Below are 21013 nucleotides of genomic sequence, written 5' to 3' on the forward strand. Positions count from 1 at the left end.
TCGTTACCCAATATTTGCAAAAGCCCCCTGAATCGGATCGGGACTATGGATCGCGATCCAAATATTTACAGAAACCCCCCGAATTGGATCGCAACTATTAATCGCGATCCAACTATTTACATAAAACTCCCTAAATTGGATCGCCATTATTAATCGTGATCCATATATTTACATAAAGACCACTGAAATGGATCGCGATTATTAGTCGCGACCCAAATAGTTGCAAAATCCCCCCCTAATTTCCCCGCACTCTCGCAGTCTCTTCTCGTTCCCCTCCGGCGACGGCGACGTCGTCTCGGACGGACTTGCGATACTCCTCCGGATCGCCCTCAACCCTCTCGCATGCCGGATCCCTTCCCTCCTTCTGCCGCGTCCGATTCCGGCTCGTCTTCCCCTCCCAGCCTAACCTGGCGCACCTCACCTCGTCCCCGTCGCCATCATACCGCGGGGCGCGCTCCGCCGGCGTCAACGGTACTCTCGTCCCGCAACTCGTGGAGGAGGAGGATGCCTCCACCCGGGTTCCTTCCCTCGCAGCCGGTTTCCAGCGTCGACTGCGCAGACCTCGAGGTGCTTAGGCTGTCGTCTCCGCTGGCACCACGCGGCGCTTGGTGCCGTTCCCAGGCCCGATGGAGCCCGGATCACCGGAGGCGGAGCCTAAGGCTTGATTGGTTGGGAAGCCGTCACGCGGCTCCGCGAGGACGAGGGCGTCCGCACCGCAGAGGCGCGACATTGGGAGTGGGACATGCGCCATTTGCTTGGCAATGCGTTGCAGCCAGTTGGGGATTACTCTGCATTGGCACCTGATGGGATGCAGAGAATGATTTTGGGTCAATGCTGGAGAAGAAGCGTGTCCGATCAATCCATGATCCGACGAATTCTGCATTGGCACCGGGTGCCGTGCCGTGCGGGTTCGCCGACTCGCCGTCGCCATCTCAGGTAAGCAAAAGCCAAGACCCGATGCTTATAAATGTCACTCTAGGTATATGCAGCGTCCATTAGACGGACGATCTAACATTCAGTAGTCCGTAGAATAGATTTGGCTTTGTGTCACACTGTCACTCTCACACTAGAAGAAATAGACGACGCAGCACGTCAGCCAGTCAACCCTGGACCCAGCCCAATTACCCAAGCGAGGGGGTGGTGAAGAAAATGAAGAAAACTGTGGTTTGAAGTTTGACTGGCAATGATTTTTTGAACATTGAGTTAGGTAAAATAAAGGTATGCAGCTTATTTTTGCTGAAAGGTATTTTGAGAATAATGTATATTTGAAACCACTGTGTTAATTTACTAAAAACAGAGGGAGTATAAGAATTGACAGCCTTAGCGTGCGCTCACTCTCTTTCAAGGACCCCCAAGAACAAAACCGAATGAAGCCATTGCCAAGCACACCATCTGACCAAGTACCCCAAAACCTGGAGAGAGAAAAAGTATCCTCTAATTTTCCTTTCTTGAGACAGTGAAGATCAGCAGGAGTTAAGTGGAGGGAGTGAGGCGAAGCAATCAAGTGGAGGCCAAGACACAAGAAGGTTCGATCAGGCGTCTATGGTGTAGGTACCGTCCCCATGTCATCAACAGATTTCTGGTGCTAGTAGCACTCTTCTATTTGTCCTTGTTTCACAATGAGTTTGTGGCCGCCGCGGATGGGCCGTCTTCCCTACCAATGGATGAGGCACAGAAGGCCATCTTGATGAATCTCTCGAGCGTCGTGGGTACCAAGTGGAAGGCAAGAAGGTTCAATCAGATGGCAATGGTGGGGATGAGAAGGTATTATCTCTGCGCCAGCCATGGTTTCTTCCTGCTAGTGTTTCTCCCGTTCTTGTTCTTGTTTCACCATGCGCCCGTGGCCGCCGGCGCCTATGCGCCGTCTTCGCAACCATCACTGAACAAGACACAGGAAGCCATCATGAAGGATCTCATGACGATCGTTGGTAGCAGCAGTTGGTCGAACACCACCACCTCGAATCCTTGTAAGTGGAGCGGAGTCAACTGCACGCGCTCCGGTTCCTCTTGGGTGGTGACCAACATCGCCTTGCCCAACTGTGGAATATCAAACTCTTCCATCTTCGCTTCCATTTGCCGTCTTGAGAGCTTGCTGGCCCTTGACCTCTCCAGAAATTCCTTCACTGATTTGACCACCCAATTCTTCTCCCCTTCTTGTTTGATGAAGGAAGGGTTGCGTCTCCTCAATCTGAGCAGCAACATGTTATCTCACCCGCTCAGTAATTTCTCAGCTTTCCCACAACTGGAGGTTCTTGATTTGTCCTTCAATTCTTTTACTAGTGAAAATTTGAGTGCGGACTTGGGTTCTTTTCTCAAATTGAGGAGCTTGAACGTTAGTGCCAATAAGTTGAGTGGCAAAGTTCCTACTTCTATGGTCGGCTCTTTGTTGGAGTTGGTATTGTCTGGTAATCAGTTGAGTGGTTCAATTCCTCTAGATTTGTTTAAATATGAAAATCTTACTCTGCTGGATCTCAGCCAGAATGTTCTAACTGGCGTTGTCCCAGATAAGTTCATGGACCTCTCCAAGCTTGAGACTTTGCTCCTTTCAGGCAATAAACTGATTGGGGAAATACCACCGAGTCTGTCGAATGTAACGACGCTGTCTCGGTTTGCGGCTAACCAGAACAACTTCACTGGTCCAATTCCCAGCAATATTACCAAACATGTAAGGATGTTGGATCTGAGTTACAACAATCTGGATGGGATGATTCCCTTGGATTTTCTCTCCCATCCAGGGTTGCAGAGTGTTGATCTTACCACAAACATGCTTGAAGGGTCTATTCCCCGCAACTTCTCTCAAAGCCTCTACCGCTTGAGGCTTGGTGGGAACAGGCTCAGTGGGAACATCTCAGACTCAATTTGTGATGGCATGGGCTTGACTTATCTTGAGTTGGATAACAATCAGTTGACCGGAAATATACCGTCAGAGCTTGGTAACTGCAAGAACCTGTCCTTGTTGAGTCTGGCATCAAATAAGCTACAGGGTCAAGTGCCTCCTGCTATCAGTAGCCTTGACAAGCTGGTAGTTCTGAAGCTTCAAAACAACTCTCTCAACGGACCTATCCCATATGCATTTTCTGATTTAAAGAGCCTGAGCATATTGAATCTTAGTCAGAATTTACTCACGGGCGAGATACCAAGCGGAATTTTCGAGTTGCAAAAGCTTTCCATCTTGGATTTGCATGACAACAGTATCAGTGGTGCCATTCCAATTTCAGTCAGTTTATCAAAGGCTCTAATTGAGCTCATTCTGGGGAATAATGCTCTGGCTGGTACCATCCCAACAATGCCAACCACACTAACCACGTCTCTTAATCTTAGTCAGAACAATCTCAGCGGATCTATTCCTTCAGATATTGGCTACTTAAGTGAATTAGAGATACTTGATCTTTCATACAACAGTCTGTCTGGTGAGATGCCATCTTCACTAGGGAACATGCAAAGTTTGACACTGCTGGTGCTTTCTTATAATGATCTTTCTGGGTCTGTTCCTAGCTTCCGCCAAAATATGTATATTCATATTGAAGGAAATCCTGATCTTGTAAATGGTAGAGGAGACAAGAATGGCATCCATACTACTAGTACGAGAAAAAGGCACACTGTTGTCATCATCATCTTCATTATTGCTGGTGCTCTTGTTGGATTATGCTTGCTTGCTGTCAGTGTTACGATGTCGTTATCAGCTGGGGAGAGTGTTTCTCAAATCATCAATGGTGGCCCAGTTATGAACAACAACCAAACCTCTGCAACTGCAACTGAGTTCATGAAAGCAAGGCCGGATAACTGGCAGGTCACACGTTTCCAAGCTCTGAACTTCGAGGATGCAGACATACACCAGGGGCTAATTGAGAAGAACCTCATTGGCAGCGGCGGATCAGGGCACGTGTACCGTGTCATGTACATCAACCGGTGCAACGGCAGCACTGGGGTGGTCGCTGTGAAGCTGATACGGAATACTGGGAGCCTGGACGAGAAGCTGGAGCGTGAATTCGAGTCTGAGGTGAGCAGCCTTGGTAACGTCAGGCACAATAACATCGTCAGGCTGCTGTGCTGCATCTCTGGTGATGAGTCAAAGCTCCTCGTGTACGATTACATGGACAACGGCAGCCTGGACAATTGGCTCCATGGCAACACCCTCTGCACAGGGCACTCCATGGTGAGGCCGCAGTCTGTGCAGCGCGTACCGTTGGACTGGCCGACGAGGCTTATAGTGGCTGTTGGTGCCGCACAGGGACTGTGCTACATGCATCACGACTGTTCACCACCTATCATTCACCGGGACATCAAGACGAGCAATATCTTACTGGACTCCGAGTTCCAGGCTAAGGTTGCGGACTTCGGGCTGGCCAGGATGCTGGTGCGGGCAGGGGAGCCCAACACGATGTCTGCAGTGGCCGGATCGTTTGGCTACATGGCTCCCGGTAAGGTCAACTCTTTTGTTATTTCGGCAGATTTCACTCATTTTGCCAGATTCTGTACAGTAACTAGGGTAGTAGCTACTGTAAATATCATAGGTCATAATATGCCAGACCTTATTATATTACAATTTTTCATGTTTATCTGCAGAGTATGCTTACACGAGGAAGGTGAATGAGAAGGTGGATGTCTACAGCTTTGGAGTCGTGCTCTTGGAGCTCACAACCGGCAAGAAGGCCAACGATGGCGGCGAGCTTGGTTGCCTGGCCGAATGGGCTCGGCACCACTACCAATCAGGGGCGGCCATCCTCGATGTTATAGACAAAAGCATCAGGTATGCAGGATACCCTAACGAGATTGAGACTGTGTTCAGCCTAGGCGTGCAATGCACCTCAACCTTTCCATTGACACGGCCGACTATGAAGAATGTGCTGCGGATTTTGCTCAAGTGCTGCGATCAGACGCTCCGGAAAAGCAGAATGGAGTTTAGCATGGAGTACGAAGCAGCTCCATTCTTGATGCCATAGCGGAGCAGCTGTCAGGAACAGATGTCCAACGGCAAAGGAAAGAAGTATTATTGAAAACTGAAGAGAAGAGTGACTTCAATTGCAGTGCTGAACTCTTAGGATAAAACTTGACACTGCACACAGGACATATTTTGTTTTCAGAACATGCTAGGACATATTTATTTTTAAGTGGAGTTGCAGTAGTAGCCATGTGTGAGTAGTTTCTAGTCGTTTTTGTATCCTCTGTTTTTTTTTCTATGGCAAATCTCTTTGACGTCTTAAGATATGCTCCCACCATTCCAAATTACTGTTCGTGTTCGTTTTGGTTTTTTTAATTGCATATCTTTTACTATGCGTATATGCGTATAGTTATGTATATAGAAAAGTCAAAACGAATAGTAATTTGGGACGGAGGGAGTAGATACAGACACGCTCACTCGATAATCAACAGTTATAATCGGGGGAATTGTGACCTGAGAATGAATTACTGGTGGTTTAGTTTGAATTTCAAGTACAATTCGGCCCATTACCATATGAAACAAGTCTTTGCCTCGGAAAACCATCCAGACCCCTCCAATTTAAACAAAGCATACACCGTACATGTTTATCACAAATCACAATCGACATGACGTTGTTTGCCTTTTTTTCCCCGAGAAGCCTATCATACTAGATCATTCTCAATGCAAGTTCTACGAGTGTTTCAATCTGTGTTTCAATCTCATTAAATGACGTGTTACGTAGGTCTAAATGGTGATATGGTATAAAATTTATGAAGAAAGAGAGAAATTGGGTTTCATAGGGATGAAACCCTGTGTACACGGTTACCTAGACTTTGAAACTACGATGAAACTCCATTGAGAAAATTTATTTCATCTTCGTAATTTTTGTCGATCCTATGTGGCCATGGTTAGTATGCCACTACTTAATTTAGGTACAAGTGGTTGCATATTTATATGGCATATTTGATCTCAACACCATACAACAATTAAATACTATGAGTAGCTTATGAAATTGTGATATGAAATTGTGTATTGTGAGGGGTTGTTTCATTCATCAACTTAAATCTTTGAAGATGATGTGGCACTTTTAGAAACCGTGTAATGAAACTCTCCACTGAGAATACTCTTAAATCCTCGCTGGGAGATTAGTGATGACTCTGTCTCGAGACTCTAACCAAACTATTTTACACCCTTTTCTATTAGGCTTTCGGCACTGTGCATTGCACCTGGAGAAGCTTGAATCAGAGTGAGGCACACTCAACACCCCTGAATAATCTAGACTCTATAGTAGCCTTTTGCCTAACTGCTTGCTTGCTGGTCTAATCCGTGTGACAGTTTCACATCGAGACCCAAAACTCCAAGGATCATCCTTGACAGGGTAGAGCCTACAGTTTCACGTACAAAAAGGTAGCCTTTCCTCCGGCTCCTCTCCGTAAAACACGGCTTGTCTCCCCCTGATGCGAAAGCAAAGGCCATTTGAAGCTTTAGCTTTCGTCTTTCCTGTTGATTACTCCTTCCCAGCTGGTACGGCCATCTTGCTACTTTTTTTTTCGAGGCATTGTCAGTCGCGATATGGTACCGAACACAGATCCAAAGCTTGCTTTCAATAGCATTCCCTAGTGCTCTCTATTTTACTCTGAATAAACTGAATGCAAATATTTTATTTTTCGTTTGCTCAGGGGGGAAAACTTCCAAAATTGTTGTCAGGTCTTTACTTGCAACATCCTTTGGACTGGCCTGTGATACCTGTTGGACCTGGTCGCAGCAGGAGGTCCCATGCATCATCTATCGTCAGAGAAGAAGCTGCACTGCAGAAACCGGAACCATGGCACGTTTTAGATTTTAGGTGTTGTGGAGAATCCTGACGAAACGATTCCGTGGAAAACGCCATATGGCCGTGTGTGAGAGAACGGTGAAGTCTCCGTTCAACGTCTCCTCGTCAAGTGTGTGGACTGAGTGAGCTCCTTTTCCCTGCTAGAATATTTTTCAGGTAAACCAAAGCCACTCCAAACCTAGGTCTCGGTCAAGCTTCTTTGGCATTTCCAACGCGTCGCCATTTTCCTTGGGTTGGTCCACGGTTTGCTTTTCCAATTCTTGCGTTTGCGTCAGCAGTCCCGTTCACGTTTCATACCTGGATCCAGTGATCACACAGTTTGAGCTACAACTAGTCCTTTTCAGAATTATAAGAGGCTCCCGGTTGTAGCTGAGCCAGAGCACCAGCTTCTTTGACCCGGCATAGCTAAAGCTACTTTATTTTAAGCGAAACTTCAAAACCGTCCACCTTTTCGATAAAATTTGTTCCTAGGGGACGACGGGATACTATGGGCTAAACTTTAGGCCTGTCATGTCGGATGTTCGGATGCTAATTAGCAGGACTAAATATGAACTTCTGCTATTAGTTTTGTAATTAGCCTATAATTAATACTCCTAATTAGTGTCAAACCTCCGATATGACAGGAGCTTAGTCCCTGTCTCCAAACACCCCTTAATCTTAATGCGCCCGATATGGATAACTCAGCACAAACTTGTACTCCGTTCACTCATAATTAGCAAAGATACTAAGGGCCTGTTTGTTTCCACCCTCCTAAAACCTTAGCTCCTAAAAAGTGACTAAAATCTTTTAGGAGCCTCAAAAATTTTAGTCCCCCCACCCCCTCCTAAAGCCTCCTAAAATCAGATCTGGACCCCCACTACCCCTCATTTATTACCCTTTCTCTCCTGCCCAACTCCCGCCCGCCGCCGCCGCCGCCCAGCACCCTCAACACACCCACGCACACAGGCACGAGCCGGCAACGCATGGCCGGCCGTGGCCTTGGCCGGCGGCGGGGAATGGCAAGGCGCGGTCGGTGACGGGCGCAGGAGCACCGGGGCTTCACCACGATCCCGTTTTGGCTGCTTGTTGGGGACAAGGAGGCCGGGGAGGTGGTGTTCGGCGGCGGCGCCCGAGCTTGGGCCGGCGGTAATGGCGGCCGCGGGGTCTGACATCCCCGGCGCGCGGTAATGGCGGCCGCGGGGTCTGACATCCCTGGCGCCAGGAGCTACGGCGGCGGACAAGGAGTGGTTGAGGGGGAAGAGGAGGGGGTCAGGAAGCCGTGGGAGGCGGCGATTTGAAGATGGTGGAGCGGAGGCTGGGGATTTGGCCGGCGGACGGGCTCTGCTCAGCTCGGTGTTTCCTCAGTTGGAGGAGGAAGAAGAGATGAGTGAGTGAGAGAGAGAGGAACAGGGGTAGCGGGTTGGTCGGGATTCGAGGGGAGGGGGCGGCGCCAGCGGGAGGAGGGGAGGGGCGGTCCGGGGCCGGCGGCGGGATGGCCAGCGCCGACGGAGGGGCGGTCCGGGGCTAGTGGCGGGCGGGCCAAGCGCCAACAGTAGGGGCATGCAGGTCCCTGCATGGGGGAAGGATATCTTGGGTATTTTACCACTTTATTATTGCCTTTAGTCACTTTTAGGAGGTGGAACCAAACATACTTTTAGGAGGTGTCTAAAAACTGCCTAAAATCTTTTAGAAGCTAAAAACTTTAGGAAACAAACAGCCCCTAAATCACAATTCATACCACACTCTAGTCTACGGAGTAGACGGCGGTGTACGTCAGTCAGTCAGTCAACGCTGGACCCAACCCGAACCCAAGAGAAGGGGCACCAGAAAAACATCAAGAAAAATTATAAGAAATCACGGCCTCTGCCCCGCTCTCTCCCCAGTCTCCTCTCAATCGCCCTGAAGAACATAACCCAAGAAGGTCATGGCGGAGCACACCCGGAACCCCAGAACCTAGAGAGAGGGGGGAAAGATCTCGTCATTTTTTTAGTTTTTTACTTCCTGCTGCTCCGGCCGGTGAAGTTCAGCGGGAGTGAAGGGGAGAGGAAGAGGCGAAGCGATCAGAGAAGTGGAAGGCAAGAAGGTTCAATCAGATGGCTATGGTGGGGATGAGGAGGTATTGTCTCTGCGCCAGCCATGGTTTCTTCGTGCTAGTGTTTCTCCCGTTCTTGTTCTTGTTTCACCATGCGCCCGTGGCCGCCGGCGCCGATGCGCCGTCTTCGCAACCATCACTGAACAAGACGCAGGAAGCCATCATGAAGGATCTCTTGAGGATCGTTGGTAGCAGCAGTTGGTCGAACACCACCACCTCGAATCCTTGTAAGTGGAGCGGAGTCAACTGCACGCGCTCCGGTTCCTCTTGGGTGGTGACCAACATAACCTTGCCCAACTGTGGAATATCAAACTCTTCCATCTTCGCTTCCATTTGCCGTCTTGAGAGCTTGCTGGCCCTTGACCTCTCCAGAAATTCCTTGACAAATTTGACCACCCAATTCTTCTCCCCTTCTTGTTCGATGAAGGAAGGGTTGCGTCTCCTCAATCTGAGCAGGAACATGTTATCTCACCCGCTCAGTAATTTCTCAGCTTTCCCACAACTGGAGGTTCTTGATTTGTCCTTCAATTCTTTTACTAGTGAAAATTTGAGTGCGGACTTGGGTTCTTTTCTCAAATTGAGGAGCTTGAACGTTAGTGCCAATAAGTTGAGTGGCAAAGTTCCTACTTCTATGGTCAGCTCTTTGTTGGAGTTGGTATTGTCTGGTAATCAGTTGAGTGGTTCAATTCCTCTAGATTTGTTTAAATATGAAAATCTTACTCTGCTGGATCTCAGCCAGAATGTTCTAACTGGCGTTGTCTCAGATAAGTTCATGGATCTCTCCAAGCTTGAGACTTTGCTCCTTTCAGGCAATAAACTGATTGGGGAAATACCACCGAGTCTGTCGAATGTAACGACGCTGTCTCGGTTTGCGGCTAACCAGAACAACTTCACTGGTCCAATTCCCAGCAATATTACCAAACATGTAAGGATGTTGGATCTGAGTTACAACAATCTGGATGGGATGATTCCCTTGGATTTTCTCTCCCATCCAGGGTTGCAGAGTGTTGATCTTACCACAAACATGCTTGAAGGGTCTATTCCCCGCAACTTCTCTCAAAGCCTCTACCGCTTGAGGCTTGGTGGGAACAGGCTCAGTGGGAACATCTCAGACTCAATTTGTGATGGCATGGGCTTGACTTATCTTGAGTTGGATAACAATCAGTTGACCGGAAATATACCGTCAGAGCTTGGTAACTGCAAGAACCTGTCCTTGTTGAGTCTGGCATCAAATAAGCTACAGGGTCAAGTGCCTCCTGCTATCAGTAGCCTTGACAAGCTGGTAGTTCTGAAGCTTCAAAACAACTCTCTCAACGGACCTATCCCATATGCATTTTCTGATTTAAAGAGCCTGAGCATATTGAATCTTAGTCAGAATTTACTCACGGGCGAGATACCAAGCGGAATTTTCGAGTTGCAAAAGCTTTCCATCTTGGATTTGCATGACAACAGTATCAGTGGTGCCATTCCAATTTCAGTCAGTTTATCAAAGGTTCTAATTGAGCTCAATCTGGGGAATAATGCTCTGGCTGGTACCATCCCAACAATGCCAACCACACTAACCACATCTCTTAATCTTAGTCACAACAATCTCAGCGGATCTATTCCTTCAGATATTGGCTACTTAAGTGAATTAGAGATACTTGATCTTTCATACAACAGTCTGTCTGGTGAGGTGCCATCTTCACTAGGGAACATGCAAAGTTTGACACAGCTGGTGCTTTCTTATAATGATCTTTCTGGGTCTGTTCCTAGCTTCCGCATAAATGTGTCAATTCATATTGAAGGGAATCCTGATCTTGTAAATGGTAGAGGAGACAAGAATGGCATCCATACTACTAGTACGAGAAAAAGGCACACTATTGTCATCATCATCTTCACTATTGCCGGTGCTCTTGTTGGATTGTGTTTGCTTGCTGCTATTGTTATGATGTCGTTATCAAAGAGAATTTATCGTGTAGAAGACGAAGGATTACCAGCTGGGGAATCCGTGCCTCAAATAACCAATGGCTGCCTGATAACTATGAATAGCATCCACACCTCTGCAATTGAGTTCACAAAAGCAATGGAAGCAGTCTGTAATCACCAGAACATCTTTTTGAAGACCAGGTTCTGTACCTACTACAAGGTGGTAATGCCAAATGGTTCAACCTACTCTGTAAAGAAGCTTAACTCAAGTGACAAGATTTTTCAAATTGGGAACCAGGAGAAGTTTGCTCGTGAAATTGAGGTCCTAGGGAAACTGACCAATTCCAATGTCATGGTTCCGTTGGCCTACATTTTGACTGCAGATTCTGCCTACCTACTCTATGAGCATGGATACAAGGGAACAGTGTCCGATCTACTCCATGGTGAAAAGTCAGATAATATAGACTGGCCTTCACGATATAGCATTGCTTTGGGTGTGGCCCAAGGGCTGACATTTCTTCATGGGTGCACTCAACCGGTTTTGCTTCTTGATCTGTCAACAAGGACCATCCACTTGAAATCATCAAATGAGCCTCAGATTGGAGATATCGAGCTTTACAAAATTATTGACCCTTCCAGGAGTACTGGAAGCTTTTCAACCATTGCTGGTACAGTTGGTTACATTCCACCAGGTAATATGCACTAATGTGTTCATTTTGAGTACTTCCTTTTAAGTTAAGCTGACTGTTGAAAATTAAGTAGTTACTGTTGAAAATTAAGTAGTTTCCTGCCATTCTTTCTTGATAGCATTTTATCTTAGGCTTCGAGTATCGTTGCATTTTAGTTCACTCCAGTAAAGTCATCTGACTACTTTTTTTGGGCATATATTCTTCATGTGCCGTAAGAGTAATTTTCTAATTGCATGTCTGGTATTTGTGGCAAAATTATTCTACAAGTCTGTTGACTTCCTGTTTGAATGGCAATTGTACCCTTCAACTTCAGTTTGCCCTGAATACTGTCCAAGCTGAGGGCTAGTCTTATTTTTCAAAATTTATACAACATGTAGTTTCCTCTTTTATTCGTTTAATCTAGTTACACATATTTCCTTATGACATACTCTATTGCTCGAATAGAATGTGTTTTCTTACTTCTGGTCAGGATTATAAGTTTTAGGACTCAGATCAACTATGGAATGGAAGATTCTATGATAGTTTTTTTTGTGTGTATAAGCTTGAAGAATTTGGTTTAACAGTTTCTAAATGATGTGAGAGACGCAATATACTATGCTAACCCTAAATTCACTGAATCATGATTGCAGAGTATGCGTATACTATGAGGCTAACAATGGCTGGCAACGTTTATAGCTTTGGAGTCATTTTACTGGAGCTGTTGACAGGGAAACCATCAGTGAGTGATGGCATTGAATTAGCCAAGTGGGCACTCAGTCTTTCTGGCAGGCCTGAACAAAGGGAGCAGATCCTTGACACCAGGGTTTCAGGAACTTCAATTGCTGTTCACAGCCAGATGTTGTCAGTCCTGAACATCGCGCTCTCTTGTGTTGCATTCTCTCCAGACGCTCGGCCAAAGATGCGCAACGTCTTGAGGATGCTCTTCAATGCAAAGTGAATCAGAAGCTGCCTACAATCATATCATATATAAATTGGGTGGAGAGTTTGATCTACGGGTAGTTCATGGATGTCAGTAATCTGCATACATGATGTTCTTGTACATAGAAGATAGAACCCTAGCTTATGGTAGATCATATGCTTGATGAATTGAGTAATTAGGTATCCGTTTGGGAGTAAGTCACAATATGGTTTCTATGCTGTAAAATTGTAGAGATGGTTATAAGCAAAGCTTAAAAGGTCATGGGTATGCTCATAAAAGTAGATAGTCTATTGTTTTTTTCTCTGTATTGTGTAGACTAGTTCACGAAAGGCAAAATAGCCATCTTGGTCCTTCAACTTTTTTCCAAGGGTCAAGTTCATCCCTTAACTTTCAGCCAATATAGGTCTGGTTCCTCTTGCTTATTTTTAGCACCCGTCACATCGAATGTTTAGATACTAATTAGGAGTATTAAACGTAGACTATTTACAAAACCCATTACATAAGTGGAGGCTAAACGGCGAGATGAATCTATTAAGCCTAATTAGTCCATGATTTGACAATGTGTTGCTACAGTAAACATTTGCTAATGATGGATTAATTAGGCTTAATAGATTCGTCTCGACGTTTAGCCTCCACTTATGTAATGGATTTTGTAAATAGTCTACGTTTAATACTCCTAATTAGTATCTAAATATTCGATGTGACACGTGCTAAAAATAAGCAAAGGGAACCAAACACCCCATAGTCCTGAACTTTCATTTTTTAGTCAAACTCGTCCTAATGTGGTACTTCATAATGATATGAGACTTGCAAAATGTCAATTTTGCCCTTGACTTCATAATCCCATCCTTAATTTTAGCATGGTTGCTGGTGTGCGGATGCTCGTCAATCTACTCTTGCTTGCATGGAGGAGCTGGGGTGGGATCGACATGCTGCTGCTCCTGGCTTGATTGCCGAGAGAAATTGGAGGAGAGCAGCGGCAGTTGCTGTTAGCTTGCTTGCCGATTGGGGCTGAGAGAGAGAGAACTACATGCTTGTGCTTTGTATTTGCTCCTTGCTTGCTTTCACAGAGAAAGTGAAAGGGGAGTTGTAATGTTGTGAAGCTCGGATTGGAGAGGAGGAGCATGCAGCTCGGCTTGCTCAGCGGTGCTAGAGGCAGATAAAAGGAGGAGGCAGCTAGTTGTTGATACTGTGCTCGAGCAACAAGAGGAGAGAGCCAGCTAGTTCTTGTCTTATATTCGTTGATGGTGGAAATTGAGTAGGGAAAGAAGAACAAGGGCAAAAAGGGCATTTTGCATTAGTTTAGTGATAGTATGGAGTGCTACATCAGCACAAGAAACAAGAATGAGTTTGACCAAAAATGTTTTAGGTTCAAATTAGCCGATCTAAGAGTTTAGGGGACAAAACTGACCCTCGATGTAAAGTTGAAGGACCAAAACGTCTATTAAAACGTCTATTAAAAGCTTTGCATTGGTAGTCAAGTAAATAGCTCTAATTTGCCCTAAGAAATAGAAAGTAAATCACGATCACAGATCTAATAGCCTAATTGAGATAAGCTTGCGACATGTAATCTACAATTTGCACATGCAAATGTTTCTATGGTTTCCTTGTCAAGATAATTTTTCTATGCTTCAAATTGCTTAAATTTAGAACCATGGGCATATCGCATCATTTCTTTTGTGCTTTGTAGAATACTAGACTTTAAAAGATTATTTTTCATATGATAATTTCTATATATCTGTTACATCATTTTTTCTAGCAAAAATCTACCAAATCTGCTTCCAAATAAATTAAATATTCTAGATAAAGAAATCAAATGTTATAGAAAACTGCATTATTATTATTATTATTAATTCATTTCACCCATTTTTCTTTCCTAGTAATAAGGAGAGATGGGTGAACGGCCTATTCTGTTAAAATCCAGCAAATAGAAGTGAAAGATTTGCTGATACAAATCATGCGAATGATAAAGCCTTTTTCATATTTTCTGCATCCCTCCAAATGAAAAACCAATCACCCAAATGCAAATATATATATCTTTTTAGAGAAAAATAGCATATCCCCCACACAAAAGAAGAAAAAATAAGCTTGGTTGAAACCTTGGGCTTGTTGTTGGACCTTGTAGCGATCCCCAAAGCCGGGCTTAGCATCAGGAGCGACGAGCCCAAACCTTTCCACCCGTCGTCGTCCTCGGCTAATCCGCCGCGCCTCCGATACTCCCAAGGCAGCGCCAGCGGCAACAACAGCAGCAGCAAGCGAGGGGCAGCCACCATCTCATTAGACTCCTCGCAAAGCCTCCCCGCCAGGCCCCTCTTCCCCCACCGCAATGGCTGGCCTCCTCCAGCTCCACTCCACGCTGCTCCCCTCGGCGTCCGCGCTCCGCCGCCGTGCGGGCGCGCCAGGGCCCTCCGTGTCCCGCCGCCGATGCCGGGTCGAGGCTAAGATCCGGGAGATCTTCATGCCGGCGCTCAGCTCCACCATGACCGAGGGCAAGATCGTCTCCTGGACCGCCGCCGAAGGCGACCGCCTCGCCAAGGGCGACCCCGTCGTCGTGGTCGAGTCCGACAAGGCCGACATGGACGTCGAGACCTTTCATGACGGCTTCCTCGCCGCCGTCCTCGTGCCCGCCGGCGAGTCCGCGCCCGTCGGCTCCGCCATCGCGCTCCTCGCCGAGTCCGAGGAGGAGATCCCGGCCGCCCAATCACAGGCAGCCTCCTTCTCCTCCTCTGCCTCCGCTGCCTCACCTCCGGCTCCGGAAGAAACTGCCGCCCAAGAAGCTTCTCCTCCCCCGCCACCGCCTCCTCCCCCAGCACCGGTCGCAGTCTCCGCTCCCGCGCCGCCTTCGCCGGCAGCACAAGGCGGGGCGCGCGTCGTTGCGTCGCCCTACGCCAAGAAGCTGGCCAACGACCTCGGCGTCGATCTTTTCTCTGTCACGGGGTCAGGCCCCGGTGGGCGAATTGTGGCCAAGGATGTTGAGGTCGCGCTTGCTGCGCCCAAGAAGGCGGCAGCGCCTGTGGCTGCTGCACGGCCCGATGTGCCATTGGGTTCGACAGTGCCATTCACGACAATGCAGGGTGCTGTGAGCAAGAACATGGTGGAGAGCCTTGCTGTCCCGACATTCAGAGTCGGGTACACCATCACCACTGATGCTCTTGATCAGCTCTACAAGAAAGTCAGCATCTTTTCAAAATCTTAGGAACATTGTTTTATTAATTTGACAATGGGATAAAAGAGTAAGCTTTTTGCAGATTAAGTCGAAGGGGGTAACGATGACAGCACTACTGGCTAAGGCAACAGCAATGGCGCTGGCTCAGCATCCTGTAGTGAACTCCAGCTGCAGGGATGGGAAGAGCTTCACATACAACAGTAGCATCAACATTGCTGTCGCAGTGGCCATAGATGGTGGGCTGATTACACCTGTGCTTCAGGATGCTGATAAGGTCCAGTATTTAGTGTAGTTATTGTGTGCACTGATTACTGATGTCTATGATTATATATTTGTTTAATAAATGGCAATTGTTGGTTTATCCAGGTTGACATTTATTCACTGTCAAGGAAATGGAAGGAGTTGGTAGATAAGGCGCGAGCGAAGCAGCTGCAGCCCCATGAGTATAACTCTGGTATTTTCTCTGCTTCACACACAAACTTGAATCCATAGCGCATTGAGATGCATCTTTTCTATGTTCTGATTAGATGGTATAGGGTCAACTGTCGTGCACTACTCAATGCATATTCAGTGGGTCCTCAACAGTAGAATTTGGTACATGCTAGATGTTGCTTTGGTTCCATATAATTTAGCTGGATAAGGTATAAAAAGGTTGTGCTAGCCTATTATCTGTTAAAGACACAATAAATCCCTGGTACAATCCCGATACTTCCCCTGTTTCTTAGCCTGGTAACAGCGTATTTCTCTTCATGTGTGGGAGAGGGAAGGAAACGGCAATTAAGATTCATATTGTCACACTTGTATTTGTCTATGCTTCTATAGTCTGTGGATTGTTAGCATCTGGTGCTATGTTTTTGTTGGTTGCAGTAACTCTTTTACTCCCTCCGTCCCAAATTACTATTTATTTTGGCTTTTCTAGGTACGTAGCATTTGCTACGTATCTAGACATAATATATATCTAGGTGCATAACAAAAGCTATGTATCTAGAAAAGCCAAAACGAATAGTAATTTGGGAAGGAGGGAGTAAGTATTAGCGGTATGCCGGCATTGATAAACTGTGCTTGCTCTTTTCTCCCATAATATGTTTAAGTTGCTGAGTCACAATATCCTTTGTATTGGGAAATGCCATGTCACTGTACTCTTCTATCAGGGAAACTTGTACAACTTGATTAGTTTTGGTGGCTGTTGCAAAAAGTTGAGGACAGTGCCCCTTATCAATCATTTTATGTATTGAGTAAATACTATAATATCCACAATATATCATAGCTTTATTTTAGGTATTTGTCAGCAATGTTTAGGTCTTTTGTATGCTTCTAGTTGTATCAACTTTTATTCTCTCGGCTGAATCACGATCTTGGTTTCATTTACCAGCTGGTTACTGCCAGTAAACCAGAAACCCCAGTTGTCCTGTCTACACCATTTAAACCTGTCGCAACAAACCAGTAAAATAGGATCCTGATAAAATTTGGTTGACTCCAGAGATTTATAGTCAAATTTGGGAGTTCTCTGAATTTTCTAGCTAAAGATTTCTTTGGCTGGTTGCAAGTTACCAGCTGCAGTATTTGTATGGAACCTTTGTTCATAAAACCAGAGAAACCCCAAAATTATTAGTTCTTGGATTCATCACTGGGCAGTGACCTCTGAAGAATTTTATCTATCAAGAATTTGAACCCTGACAATGATATCCATAAGAGTACTACATAAGCTACATTAATTTTCTTAGTTGTGGCTTTTTCTGTAAGTTTTCTTGCCTAATATTCTAATGTAGGCGCTCTGCCATAATGATCCATTCGCAGCAGTTCCAGGGGTATAGTAGAATAAAAAAATATGCTATTTTCAGTGTGACAGTTCCAAGTTCTTGCCTATTTTCGGTCTGGATATTAACTTGAAGAGGTTCTTGTATTGTATATTTTTATCTCTTTAACCTTGTTAGTGCTCTGGTTATTAGGTGCAACAGACATGTAGGATATGACAACCGAGTTATTTGTGTGCGCTAATAGCTTAGCATGTTCAATCTACAGGCACATTTACTCTTTCAAACCTTGGCATGTTTGGAGTTGATAGATTTGATGCAATCTTGCCACCGGGAACTGTAAGAAGAATCTTTTTCCTCCATTTCTGTTTTTGTGCATTGCCACACACCTTGTTGAAGTATCTGGGTTACTGAAAATAGGGAGCAATCATGGCTGTTGGAGCATCAGAACCAACTGTTGTTGGTACAAAAGATGGTAGAATTGGGATCAAGAGCCAAATGCAGGTAAATTACTTGTACCATTTGAACTTCTACCGTTCTACATTCTCACCAACTGATCTTGAATTCACGATTTGTTTTCTTATAATTTGATAATGCACCTGAATACCTGATCAATACATGCAGGTCAATGTTACTGCTGATCATCGCGTTATTTATGGAGCTGATCTTGCCGCTTTTCTGCAAACACTCTCAAAGATTATTGAGGATCCCAAGGATCTTACATTTTAGATACACCTATTGATTGTTTTTGCCTGAACAATCAGAACTGGGTGCTTCTCACCTGTCAGTAGATGTGTAGAGTTTGGTCTGGTCATGTGGATTAGTGGATTTAAGCTGTCACCAATGTTAGCATCAGGTAACTTGCTCTGGTGGTTACCTTCTCATCATTGGCTTGTTTTTCAATAAATTATTTTCTTTTTTTTCTTAATTCAAATAGATGTGTAAGGATGGGTATATTTATCATTTTACCGGAGTTTTCATGGATAGTTGATTTTGCTGAGCTCATCAATGTACCATAACCTTGAGATACAAAGAATGAAATGTACCTTGTACCACCCTGTGGTTGATTTCACATGCCTGTCAAACAGAAATATGGTTGATGCCCTTGCAAGGGTGCCAAGATAAAATGCTCAGATCTGTAAAAATATATCACATGTATATCTCTTTGTTTTACAAGTGAAGTACCATGATTTCTGCCAACCACTCCCATGATGCCAAAGGCTGTACAGCATCTGATGTATCTTGACCTGTTGTACATTCCTGGGACAGCGCAAGATAGCGTCCTCCCTTTTTTGCGCAGAAAGCATTCCTATTTCAGCTCGTTGTACTCTCCATCGTCTCTACTTGAAGGATCCTATTAGGTGACAAGTCTAGTATCTTGCTTGCTGGCATGGGCTATCCGCCATTGTAGTGTAAGCAAAGCAAGACCCCATTGATCACCTCCATAAAAACCCTCCAGGAGTTCTTGATCTCGTCTCCCTACTTCCGATATCTCGTAGCCTGCCGGCAGGGAAGCCATCCTTTGCAAGCTGCGGCGGTGCCATGGCGTCGGACCGTGGAGAGGTTGACACCTCCCGCGCGTTCCGGTCTGTCAAGGAGGCGGTCGCCGTGTTCGGGGAGCGCATCCTCGTCAGGGAGGCACAGTTCAGGCCAAATGGTATTACCCATGGCAACCATCGGGCTGGCAGGGAGGTGAACCTCAAGGCGAACGTCGTCGCCGTTGCCGCCTCGGATGCGAAGCTTGAGCGGACTGATGGCGTCAGGGATTCTGTTGGTCTTCAGCCCAGGGAAAGCTACTCCAAGCCAAGTGTCAGCTTCAATGCCAAGCAAGAAGGGAGTAGCAGCAACACGAAGACTGCTTCAAACGAACTACCAGTGCCGGTGCCAAGGCCCGTTTCAGAAGACGTGCCAATGTACTTGGTGCCTTCCTCGCCGCCGTTCTTCGCATCATCGCCGTCGCTGGCGAACGACGACGACGATGAGCAAGCAGAGCGCAAGGAGACCGACCTCATGGTCATGAGCACCATCAAGAAGCTGGAGGAAGAGGCGGCGAGGACGAGGCAGGAGGTGTCGCAGCTCAAGAGGAGGCTGGCCGAGATGGAGCTGTCCATGGCGACGCTGAACGCCAAGCTCCACCGCGCACTCTCCAAGGTGGCGCACATGGAGGCCGACAACGCGGCGGCGGCGCGCGCCAGCATCGAGAGGGGCCGCAGCGGCGACGTGGCGCTCGCGGTGTGGGCCGAGCGCCGCGCTCCCAGCAGGCCGCAGTTGGGCCACCTGCTGAGGCTCGGCGGGGCCGACAGGGAGGCGGCGGTGATGAGCGGCGGCGGCGGCGGCGGCCGGACAGTGGCGGTGCCGTCGAGAAGGAAGGTGCAGAAGCAGAAGCCGATCGTGCCCCTGGTTGTTCCGCTCATCAATGGCGTGCTGTTCTCCAAGAAGAGGAGGATGAAGGACAAGGAGAGCGTGTACATGAAGGAGCTTTACAGCTTGCTTAGGCTGAGTTGATCACTGCCCTCCATGCTAAATCTGTGGATAAACAATGCACATGAAGTTGTATCTACCAACTAATTCTAAAATTGTCTTCTTAGTTTCTGTGACTATACTTACGCGAGTGGAGTGTGACTGTGTGAGGATGCAATTTGTAAATTAATATAAATCTGCACTAGTGTTATTTCCGTTCAGCTTCAGCTTATAAGCCAGCTGAAAAGCTGAAACGGCTGATTTGTTGTGAGAGGAAAACACTGTTTGGTGGCTGATAAGCCGGCTGAATAAGCTGAAGCGAACATGCCGAAGAATTCATGGAGCAATAGTTGTAATGCAGGCACTTATTGCTTGAAATGCACGGCTATGCTATTATAGGGTGTGTCCTCAACAGCCGCTCCCTAGTTTTCAGTTGCCTTTGGTTGAACATTTCCAACTTCCTCTCAGACATGCGCCACAAGAGCAACCACACCATCAAAGATCAAAACTTTTTGCTCCTCGGAGATCATCGGCGTCCAAGAACAGGAGATGCAAATTAGTCAGTCCATGACATTGTGAGGATCATCTGATCTTTCAAGAACAGTGTCTCGTTCATCAGGCTTGTTGGATTTTTCTTGCGGTTTAATCGGTTCCATCGGTTTGGATCCGATCGGGAGGAACCGATGGGGCCGCCGCAGAGGCAGCAGCCGGATCAGGCGCGGTCGGCGGGGAGCGCGTGCGTGTGGGTGGTGGCGGTGGTCCTCCTCCTCGCCGTGCTTGCCGGCGGCGGGTGCCTGGTGCTCTACGTCACGCTGCCCCCGGCCGAGGTGCCGCACTGGCTGCCGGCCGCCGGGCTCGCGCTCGTCGCGTTCCCGTGGGCGTTCTGGATCGCCACGTGCGCGTACCGGTGCTGCTGCTCGGGTTCGGACGCGGCGGCGCCGCCCGTGGCGAGCAACGTGGAGCGGCAGGCGTCGTCGAGGAAGGCCGTGGCGCCGATGCCGAGCAGCAAGAGCCTCAAGGGCGCCCGCAGCGCGAGGCACGCCGCCGACGGGGCGACGCCGGCCTCGAGGTCCCCCACCGCCAGCAGCGCCGCGCGCCGGGTGCGGTTCGGCGACACCACCGTGCTCGGGGAGGAGCACGCCGCCGCCGCCGCGGGGGACAAGGACGACGGCTCGTCGGTGCACTCCAACGAGAGCGAGGCGCCACTCGCCTACAACATGCAGCCTTCGTCATGATGTCTTCTTCCACATCACGTAGTGCAGCCGTGCAGGTAATCAATCAAACCGCGGAT

General features: G+C 47.2%; 5 protein-coding genes across 5 annotated transcripts; all 5 read left to right on the forward strand.

Annotated features, from left to right (window-relative positions):
• The first annotated feature begins 119 nt into the window (after window positions 1-119).
• On the forward strand, window positions 120-5204 carry LOC117865384 (uncharacterized). The gene is made up of 2 exons (XM_072294927.1): window positions 120-4421; window positions 4567-5204. The coding sequence occupies exons 1-2, from the start codon at window positions 1661-1663 to the stop codon at window positions 4941-4943; spliced, it is 3138 nt and encodes a 1045-aa protein (XP_072151028.1). The 5' UTR covers window positions 120-1660; the 3' UTR covers window positions 4944-5204.
• Window positions 5205-8570: 3366 nt separating this feature from the next.
• Window positions 8571-12698, forward strand: LOC117864081 (uncharacterized). The gene is made up of 2 exons (XM_034748072.2): window positions 8571-11426; window positions 12053-12698. Exons 1-2 carry the CDS (start codon window positions 8828-8830, stop codon window positions 12358-12360), a joined length of 2907 nt encoding a protein of 968 aa, XP_034603963.1. The 5' UTR covers window positions 8571-8827; the 3' UTR covers window positions 12361-12698.
• A 1788-nt stretch (window positions 12699-14486) lies between these two features.
• Window positions 14487-18334, forward strand: LOC117864327 (dihydrolipoyllysine-residue acetyltransferase component 5 of pyruvate dehydrogenase complex, chloroplastic). The gene is made up of 6 exons (XM_034748382.2): window positions 14487-15514; window positions 15591-15782; window positions 15875-15962; window positions 17531-17601; window positions 17683-17766; window positions 17887-18334. The coding sequence occupies exons 1-6, from the start codon at window positions 14669-14671 to the stop codon at window positions 17989-17991; spliced, it is 1386 nt and encodes a 461-aa protein (XP_034604273.1). The 5' UTR covers window positions 14487-14668; the 3' UTR covers window positions 17992-18334.
• Window positions 18335-18461: 127 nt separating this feature from the next.
• Window positions 18462-19862, forward strand: LOC117864328 (uncharacterized). The gene has a single exon (XM_034748383.2). The coding sequence runs from the start codon at window positions 18805-18807 to the stop codon at window positions 19765-19767; it is 963 nt and encodes a 320-aa protein (XP_034604274.1). The 5' UTR covers window positions 18462-18804; the 3' UTR covers window positions 19768-19862.
• Window positions 19863-20171: 309 nt separating this feature from the next.
• Window positions 20172-20957, forward strand: LOC117864890 (uncharacterized). The gene has a single exon (XM_034748958.2). The coding sequence runs from the start codon at window positions 20406-20408 to the stop codon at window positions 20955-20957; it is 552 nt and encodes a 183-aa protein (XP_034604849.1). The 5' UTR covers window positions 20172-20405.
• The last annotated feature ends 56 nt before the right edge of the window (window positions 20958-21013 follow it).

Source organism: Setaria viridis, chromosome 7 (genome assembly GCF_005286985.2).
Source record: "Setaria viridis chromosome 7, Setaria_viridis_v4.0, whole genome shotgun sequence".
In the NCBI taxonomy this organism is placed as follows: domain Eukaryota; kingdom Viridiplantae; phylum Streptophyta; class Magnoliopsida; order Poales; family Poaceae; genus Setaria; species Setaria viridis.

Excerpts from the sequence above, each read along its gene's own strand:
- LOC117864081 (XM_034748072.2), top strand. The coding sequence starts at position 8,828 with ATGGCTATGGTGGGGATGAGGAGGTATTGTCTCTGCGCCAGCCATGGT. Across the intron at positions 11,427-12,052 it reads AGTTGGTTACATTCCACCAG|AGTATGCGTATACTATGAGG; the intron begins GTAATATGCACT and ends TCATGATTGCAG.
- LOC117864890 (XM_034748958.2), top strand. The coding sequence starts at position 20,406 with ATGGGGCCGCCGCAGAGGCAGCAGCCGGATCAGGCGCGGTCGGCGGGG.
- LOC117865384 (XM_072294927.1), top strand. The coding sequence starts at position 1,661 with ATGGATGAGGCACAGAAGGCCATCTTGATGAATCTCTCGAGCGTCGTG. Across the intron at positions 4,422-4,566 it reads GTTTGGCTACATGGCTCCCG|AGTATGCTTACACGAGGAAG; the intron begins GTAAGGTCAACT and ends GTTTATCTGCAG.
- LOC117864327 (XM_034748382.2), top strand. The coding sequence starts at position 14,669 with ATGGCTGGCCTCCTCCAGCTCCACTCCACGCTGCTCCCCTCGGCGTCC. Across the intron at positions 15,783-15,874 it reads TGCTTCAGGATGCTGATAAG|GTTGACATTTATTCACTGTC; the intron begins GTCCAGTATTTA and ends TGGTTTATCCAG. Across the intron at positions 17,767-17,886 it reads GGATCAAGAGCCAAATGCAG|GTCAATGTTACTGCTGATCA; the intron begins GTAAATTACTTG and ends CAATACATGCAG.
- LOC117864328 (XM_034748383.2), top strand. The coding sequence starts at position 18,805 with ATGGCGTCGGACCGTGGAGAGGTTGACACCTCCCGCGCGTTCCGGTCT.